This window comes from Cherax quadricarinatus, unplaced genomic scaffold, assembly GCF_038502225.1.
Source record: "Cherax quadricarinatus isolate ZL_2023a unplaced genomic scaffold, ASM3850222v1 Contig604, whole genome shotgun sequence".
Lineage (NCBI taxonomy): Eukaryota > Metazoa > Arthropoda > Malacostraca > Decapoda > Parastacidae > Cherax > Cherax quadricarinatus.
In genome coordinates, this window is record NW_027195630.1 from 145,537 (window position 1) to 155,147 (window position 9,611).

The window sequence follows — 9,611 nt, forward strand, 5'->3', positions numbered from 1 at the left end:
CAAAACTCCAGACCGTCGCATTAGCCACTGGACCAGCTAGCCACAATAAGATTCATCCAACTAGGTATATTTCTACACCATAGGAAGGTTAGGATAATGCTTTTTGTTGGGTCCACAGTCATGTTGACATACAGGGCAATGAACAGGCAGACACTGCTGCACGGTCAGCAGTACATGACCTCCCAGTTTCATATAGAGGTGTTACATTCACAGACTATTCTGCTGTAACTGCTACCCACCTTCGCACCTGTTGGCAACAATGCTGGTCTGATCTGCTACATAACAAACTACATTCTATTAAACCAAGTACAGGTTCCTGGCTGTCTTCTTTTCGTCAGTGTCAAGGTTGGGAGACTACTCTCTCCTGTCTTCGCATCGGCCACACTCATCTTACTCATGGGTATCTCATGGAGAGTTGCCCTGTTCCACTACGTAAGAATTGTCAGGTTCCAGTTTCTGTTAGTCATATTCTGTTGGACTGCCCACTCTATCAATGAGCACGCAGAATTTACCTCCAACATCGTCACCGCTCTACTGCCTTTACTTTACCTTCCCTTCTAGCTGATGGACCCTCCTTTAACCTAGACACTCTCATTGACTTTTTGACAGCAACTGATTTCCTGTACAAACTCTGATGACGATGCCTCTAGAACTCCTCACAGCCCTTTCTTCCTCAATCTCTTGCTTCCCTCTACCCCTGCACTATCCACTGCACTTCATGACCTCATAATAATCCCTCTCCGTTTTGCTACTCAATACCCCTGCACCCTTTCCTGCCTGGCAGTGCTGTACGACCCTTGTAAGTTTAGCACTTCTATTTTATTATATTAATGTTCAGCACAGATAATTAAGATACTAATATTCTTGTTAGGGGGCTAATACTACTCACCACTCACTATAAGCTAAAGATGAAAATATTGTGAGGTAAGTAATGAGTACATGTATACTGTATATGCATTTTACTTTTTTTTATTTTATTTTAGGCTTAGTTCTATTGTTCATATAATATATGATAGTGTAAACATGTTATCAAGCATTTATATGCATTTAAAAGTGAAGAAAAGGGTAATTCACTTTACAGCAGTAACCTGGAACCTAACTTGCCGTATAATCAGGTTTCTCCTGTACACTTTCAAAGGAAATGTAAGAAATAACTGGGGAAAAGAAATGAGACGACAAACAAAAACACTGGACTGGTAATATAATGAATGCACTGTATGTAAACATTCTGGAATACTTTAACACAACTCCAGCCAAAGTTAAATAACAAACAATCTGCATTAGATGAATGTATGGATACTTTAGCATATTGTACTCTCACCATTATTTATATCACAGTTTGTCAAAATTGTGAATGTATCAACAGCACTTGCCTATCATCTATGAAAAATTTCCTAACATGATCTAATAATCATATCGCTTCAATAGCAAAAAAAATATTTCGCCAGGTGAGAAAATTATCAACATTGTTACTCTAAGAAAATGGCAAAGTCAGTTAAATTTTGCTAATTGAATACTGAATACAATTCAGTGGAATAAAGAAATATGGCAAGTTTATATTGTTATGAACAAATATATAAATTAATAATATAAACTAAAATCACATATCCAGTCATAATTTTTTCTGAAATATGGAAAAACTATTATTCTTTGGTGTGATTGGAGTTTCCACACGAGAGCTCTGTGGAGAATATTTCCTGGTAGAAAGAAGAACATTAGTCTAGTGGCTGATACAGAGTCTAGTCCACTACACTAACAATACATAAAATTGATCTAAACCCAATACCATATAAATATGTAAAGTATTGTACTGTACATCCTTAAGACTATAGTATCATTACTGGTATTTTTACTTATGTGTTTTCACAAAACCAAAACTCGTACATTAAAAACTGCAGTAGTATTTTTATATAAATATAAGTTCAGATAAACATGAATTTTCTTCTAACATTCACATATTCAGGAAGTGAATAAAATCTATAAATAGTCACATCAGAAACTTACATTAAGAGGCAGCTAGAAAGATAATACTATACTAAATAACACCTGAATTGATCTAGGGTACTTGCCAGTAATATGGCAGAACTAGTATTCTACTACAGTGTTGTATGACCCTTGTGGGTTTAGTGCTTGGTATTGATTATAATAATAATAGTAGTAGTCTAGTAATAGTCTGTATTATTTACCATAATAACCAATAAAAACTAGAAATATATTAAAGAATAAAATACTTACTGTAGAAAATACGTGCCAAGCAGCCCTCATTTCGACTATTACACCCCTCAAGGGAGGTTCCTTGATGCTGGTGAGGGACTCTTGATCTAGGGAATTGGATCTGTGCTCTGGTTCCCTGAACTGAGTCTGAATACCTTCCATCCCCCCCACATGCGCTGTATAATCCTACGGGTTTAGTGCTCCCCTATGATTATAATAATTATTATAAACGACTATTACATATAGGTTTTGAAGTTTCCATCTCTTCCATGTATGTTAATCAGTTTTACTCCATTTAAAACTTATGCAGCTACTGGATATATCTTTATAAAAGTACATGGAGATCTGAATAAATATAGCATCTGAATTATAATAGTTCACCATTTTCTCAGAATCTGTTTTAAACTTGCCATACTAATTAAATATACTTGTCATACCTTTAAAAGAAAAGTCTGACTGAGTGGAAATTATTTTGTATATATGGTGATAGTTATTTGTGTCATTAACATTTTTTTTTATTATTAATAGAATGCGCTGGGTCTGACAAATCCGGCAAAAGGTAAACCACCGTATGAAACTATGCCATTGCTCTGCCTCTTGTCTCAATGGGAAGCATCAATGCAGCAACAATTGCAAAAATGGCTACAATCCCATAGGTTGCTGTTGCCAGATGTATGGAAGTGCGTGTCAGAACTTGTGCAACAATAGGTGTCAGCATAGCACCAAAACGAGCCATGCCAGAACACGTCCCCACACCTACTGCTCGCAGTGATGTGGGATATACCTGGAAAAAACATTACGATTTTATATATTAAAGGGTAAGACTACACACAAACTGAAGGACACCTGTATGTTATATAATGAATAAAGATTTGCTCTGAATAAATAAAACAAGATGAAAAAAATAATAGGCAAACTGACTTGCATTAAACTCTAGTATGAAATATCAGTGCTGTATAACCCTTTTGGGTTTAGAGCTTAGTTGTGATTATAACAACAACAGTATGAAATATACTGATGCTTACCTCTGGTGTGTAAACATAAGCTGCTTGGAACACTCCAGATATTATTCCACGTGCCACAAACAGTATGAAAGTGAGCCAGGTTCGACTTGGAAATAATAATAATAACTGTTAGTTTTCATGTATTTCTTAAAATAAATAAGCTTGTTTTTAACTTAAACTGACACACAAAATAAAAGACAATAATTTTAAAACACAGTCTCATATATAAACTTATGAATTCATCAAGAGATTTTTTTAGTGCCAGAAAGAAGAAAAAGAAACTGGCAGGAAATGACAAATACTACACCACCTTGGATCACTATTGTAACTCCACATAAAGAATCGCTTTCACAATGAAATAAGGACCCTAGGTTACAACTTATTCAGATGCAACAGAAAAAACAGGCAACAAGCTGGAGTTGACCTGTATGTCACCAAGTCACTTATTTACTCAGAATTACTAAACACCACATATGATGTAACTGAAGTTTTGGCAGTAAAGATTGAAAACCAAAACCTTGTCATTGTGGTTATATGCAAGCCTCTTATGCATCTTCCCCCCTCATGGAAGGTTCCTTGATGTTGGTGAGGGGCTCTTGATTTAGGGAATTGGAACTGTGCTCCAGTTCCCCGAATTAAGCCTGAATGCCTTCCACATCCCCCCCCGGGCGCTGTATAATCCTACGGGTTTAGCGCTTCCCCTTTGATTATAATAATAATAATTATGCATCTTCCCAACAATTTCAGGAACAGCTTTTGAAAACTGGCTCCTGTCTGGAAAATCTCCCAATTACTGCCCCAAACAGCTTACTGCTGGGTGATTTCAACTTAGGACACCTACAATGGAAGAATGTAGAAAATAATGTTTTAGCAGGGATAACCCCAGGAGGCAACACATGAAAATTCACACACATGAGCTATTAAATCTCTGCAACAAAGTCACCTTAAGCCAGAAAATAGTAGAGCCTACAGGACTGGAAAATACACTCGACTTCATCTTCACTAATAATGATGATCTGGTATGAAATATAACCGTATCAAAGACAATACTGTACACTCAGATCATAACATAATACAGGTACAGACATAAGGAGATCAGTTATGAGGGTGCCTTCACCAAATTCAACCTCAATAGCAAAAACATCTAGTGGGATCAAATTAACCATGTCCTAAATGAAACAAACTGAGAGGATATCCTAAACAACATGGATCTGAATCTTTGCCTAGAAACAATTAATTGGCACTTGAGGTATGCTCAAGGCATATTCCTTTATGAATAGAAGATATATACCAGAAAGAGAGAGGTGCTCCCTATACAGGCAAAGGCAAATAATCACAGAGCTGCCGAAAGGGGCTAGTATATTTGAAATATGAAAGGAGGCACTGATCAGAGAAATAACAAATATCAAACTTAACCCTTAAGCACGAAAAGGCTGGTAGGACTACATGTGAGAGAACGGGTCTGCGTGGTGTGTGTGCGCCGTAAACAAAAATTCTAGGCACCCGCATAGCATTGTGGGAACGCCGGCTCAGTTACCTTTGTTTACCATGCCTCGTCACAAGGCAGCTCTCACTCCAAGGAAAATTGGGACTCTCCTCTTCCTATCTGATAGTTCTGACTCTGAAGGAAGTGGAAATGAAGATGAATTCTTTGGCTTTGACCGAAAGGAATGACCAAGATATCGATAATAGCGCAGAAAACCCTGACGATCCTCAACCTTCTACCTCTGGTGTGGACACGCCTCAGTCATGTTCAGTTGTACCTCATCGCAAGAGAAAACTATTATTTTCGTGTGGCCAGGCCTCTGACTTCAGTAATGATGATGATAGTGACGTGGAGTGTGATTTTATTGCTCTTGACGATCATTCGAGTAGTGATAGTGAGGAAACATATTCACCAGTGAAGCATCGGTATATACGTCGCCGAATGCGCTCGGGTAGTGTTCCCAATGCAGTGCCCAGGGGACGGAGTACATCCTGGAGTACATCCCGTGGCCCTACACCAGGAATAGACAGTGCAAGTGAGGATGATGTGGCTACATTTGGCATGGATAGACCACAGGCATCAGTAGGTGGTAGTAGTGCCATGGCCATGCATGACTCACCAGCCCAGGCTGGGACCCACGCTGCTGACTCCTCAGTTCAAGGACAAAATGGAGCGTCAGCCACCAGCCCACCACAACCACAACTACCAGTACAACCAGCTTATTTTGTCCAGTATCCACCAGCAAACCGTATCTGGGATTGGCAGCAAATCCCAATTTTGTTCCCAAGCCCCACCACTTTGATGACTCTCAAAGTGGAATTCTACCAACTTGTTCCCTTGGAAACACTGCAAATGAACTGGAATTCTTTGAACTATTCTTTGACCAGCCCTTGATGGAAACTACAGTGGACCCCCGCATAGCGACTTTAATCCGTGCAAGAGGGCTCATTTTATGCGAAATGATCGGTATGCGAATGAATTTTCCCCATAAGAAATAATGGAAATCAAATTAATCCGTGCAAGACACCCAAAAGTATGAAAAAAAAAAATTTTTACCACATGAAATGTTAATTTTAATACACACAAACTGAAAAAGGCATGCACAATTACATGACACTTACTTTTATTGAAGATCTGGTGATGATTGATGGGATGGGAGGAGGGGAGAGAGAGTGTTAGTGTTTAGAAGGGGAATCCCCTTCCATTAAGACTTGAGGTGTTGAGTCCTTTTCTGGGGTTACTTCCCTTCTTCTTTTAATGCCACTAGGACCAGCTTCAGAGTCACTGGACTTCTTTCGCACAACATATCTGTCCATAGTGGCCTGTACCTCTCGTTCCTTTATGACTTCCCTAAAGTGTTTCACAACATTGTCAGTGTACAGGTTGCCAACATGGCTTGCAATAGCTGTGTGAGGGTGATTTTCATCGTGAAGGTTTGCACTTCAAGCCACTTTGCACAGATTTCCTTAATCTTTGTAGTAGGCAATTTCTTCAATTTCTCTCTCCCCTCCTTTGAACCAGTTTCCTCAGGTCTGGCCTCTTGCTGTTGAAGTTGATCTATCAGCTCATCAGTGGTTAGTTCTTCATTGTCCTCCTCCACCAACTCTTCCACATCATCCCCACTAACCTCCAACCCCAAGGACTTTCCCAATGCCACAATGGATTCCTCAACTGGCATAATCCTCTCAGGGTTAGCCTCAAACCCTTCAAAATCCCTTTTGTCTACACATTCTGGCCACAGTTTCGTCCAAGCAGAGTTCAAGGTCTTCTTAGTCACTCCCTCCCAAGCCTTACCTATAAGGTTTACACAATTGAGGATATTAAAGTGCTCTCTCCAAAACTCTCTTAGAGTCAGTTGAGTTTCTGAGGTCACTACAAAGCACCTTTCAAACAGAGCTTTTGTGTACAGTTTTTTGAAGTTTGCAATAACCTGCTGGTCCATGGGCTGCAGGAGAGGAGTGGTATTAGGAGGCAAAAACTTCACCTTAATGAATTTCATGTCCCCATAAAGTCGCTCTGCCACGTCTGTAGGATGACCAGGGGCATTGTCTAACACCAGGAGGCACTTAAGTTCTAATTTCTTTTCAGTTAGGTAATCTTTCACATTGGGGCAAATGCATGGTGTAACCAGTCATAGAAAAAGTCCCTAGTGACCCATGCCTTACTGTTTGCCCTCCACAGCACACACAAATTAGCCTTGAGGACATTCTTTTGCCTGAACGGTCTGGGAGTTTCAGAGTGATACACTAATAAAGGCTTCACTTTGCAATCACCAGTAGCATTGGAACACATCAACAAAGTAAGCCTGTCTTTCATAGGCTTATGTCCTGGGAGTGCCTTTTCCTCCTGAGTAATGTAGGTCCTGCTTGGCATTTTCTTCCAAAACAGGCTTGTTTCATCACAATTAAACACTTGTTCAGGTTTCAGTCCTTCACTGTCTATGTACTCCTTGAATTCATGCACATATTTTTCAGCAGCTTTGTGGTCCGAACTGGCAGCCTCACCATGCCTTATCACACTATGTATGCCACTACGCTTCTTAAATCTCTCAAACCAACCTTTGCTGGCCTTAAATTCACTCACATCATCACTAGTTGCAGGCATTTTTTTAATTAAATCCTCATGCAACTTCCTAGCCTTTTCGCTTATGATCGCTTGAGAGATGCTATCTCCTGCTAGCTGTTTTTCATTTATCCACACCAATAAGAGTCTCTCAACATCTTCCATCACTTGCGATCTCTGTTTCGAAAACACAGTTAAACCTTTGGCAAGAACAGCTTCCTTGATTGCCTTTCTGTTGCGATGGTTGATTTGGGTTTCTTGTACAACCTGGCCAGGTCGGCGACACGCACTCCACTTTCATACTTATCAATGATCTCTTTCTTCATCTCTATAGTAATTCTCACCCTTATTGCTGTAGGGTTGGCACTAGAAGCTTTCTTGGGGCCCATGGTCACTTATTTTGCAGATAAAATCACCAAAAACACTGTAATAATACGAAATGTTCCGATTGTATGCTTGGATGTTACCGCGGAGGCTGGCTGGTAAACAATGCCACCGGCGGCACATGTGAGGCTGGCTAAGGGCGCACATTGGACGCGTCTCGGACGAAGAGTGGTGAGCGGGTTTTTGAGCGGTATGCGAGGCAAAATTTTTGCGATAAAAGCGAGCGGTATGCGGATTGAACGTTATGTGATGCCGACGGTATGCGGGGGTCCACTGTATTGTCAGGGAAAGTAACAAGTATTTTGAGTGGTAAACAATATTATAGTAATAACTTTAGTGCGGTTATTGTGTTCAATACAGTCAGTTTATATATATACATTATATACAGTATTGGTCTCACAGGCCACAAATGTTACTAGGAAAAGAAAAAAATAGAAAAGAAAAAAGTATAAAAATCGTAAAATAAAAAAATGCGAGTTTGTGGAAATCGCCAATGTTGCCACCACCCGGTCATTTTGGGTCAACTTCTAGCCTCTGTATCTTGGTAAGTACTGATCAGATTTCTTTTTTTTGCTTTATTACCTTCACAAAAATATACTCTAATTCTGTAAGAAAAAAATAATTTTTTTTTTTTTTTCTAAATTTCTTGGACACTGGGGCACCCCTTCCGATTTTAGCCTTGGACCTTGAAAGGGTTAAGCTTAACCCTTTCAGGGTCCAGAGGCCAAATTTCAAAGTGCACGCCAGTGACCAAGAATTTTCAAAAAATAATTTTGTTTTTTTTCTTATGAAATGGTAGAGATTCTTTTTCTGAAGGTAATAAAACAAAAAGTATGAAATTTGATGGAAAATTGACGAAATTATCCTCTCGCGAATTTTGCTGCGTCAGCGATATATGTATATGCATCGGCGATTTTGCTGACTTGGACTCCCATTACCTTTGACTCGCCAATTACCTCATTCCAGTCTACAAAATTCTTAGCTATTTCACTAGTATTACTTCTATTCTATCGATTGAGCACAAGAAATCACCAACTCAACTGTTTCAACTACAAAATAAAGTGATTGGAAATTGGTAATTTGGCCAATTTAATGCAAAGTTCAAAATATTCCAATGCAGGCATTCCTGGAAGTAAACAATGCAGACATTCCTGGAAATAAACAATGCAGACATTCCTGGAAGTAAACTAACATTTCCTCTGTTCATTAGTTATGTTTTCAGGCTTTACAAATGAATTCCATTTTGATATTTAATTCACATAATGAATTTTTATTCAAACCAAAACATAAAAGATTTACTGTCATGCAATATTGTAATAATTGTATAAATAATATCAGCACATTTGTGAATGTATATTAGACCCACCAGCTTATGTGTATTAGACGTGTGGGGTCATTTGTTTACTCTTGAACATCGGCAAAAATTTAACATTTCCGCTAATTTGAGCTCAGTTTCAAGCCATTTTCAATACTAAAACCAATCAAAATTCCAAGCATCAGAGATCGTGTTACTGAAAGAAATATCCTAATTGGGGTTAATATGCTCAGGCAAGCCCATTCAAACCCCTGCACAGAAGCCATCCAAACTTTCCTCAGCACTAGTGAACACCCCTCCAGATGGATCGAAAAAAATGGTACCGACCTCCGCATGCATCAGATACAAGATCTATGGCAACAATGGCACTTCTCCACTCCATGGGATATCACCCCATTCCAAACTACCATTCCTCCATTTCCCTCCAAACTACTTCTTAAATCACAACCAAAGCTTCACCTTGAAGCCAAATACATAAAGGTGGTGACCCTACAGATTTAAACAACTATAGGCCAATATCAAACTTACCATTGCTATCCAAAATCTTTGAGAAACTCATGCACAGGAGACTATATTCATTTATAACGGCACAAAACATACTCAACCCCTGCCAATTTGGATTCAGAAAAAATAAAAGCACTAATGA

General features: G+C 39.1%; 1 protein-coding gene across 1 annotated transcript; it reads right to left on the reverse strand.

Annotated features, from left to right (window-relative positions):
- Positions 1 to 1,184: 1,184 nt before the first annotated feature.
- Positions 1,185 to 3,324, reverse strand: LOC138851434 (synaptic vesicle 2-related protein; the record flags this gene model as incomplete). The annotated part of the gene is given in 2 exon segments (XM_070080556.1): positions 1,185 to 2,998; positions 3,240 to 3,324. Coding segments are annotated over 2 exon segments (292 nt in total), but the record flags the coding sequence as incomplete, so codon positions are not given.
- Positions 3,325 to 9,611: the final 6,287 nt, after the last annotated feature.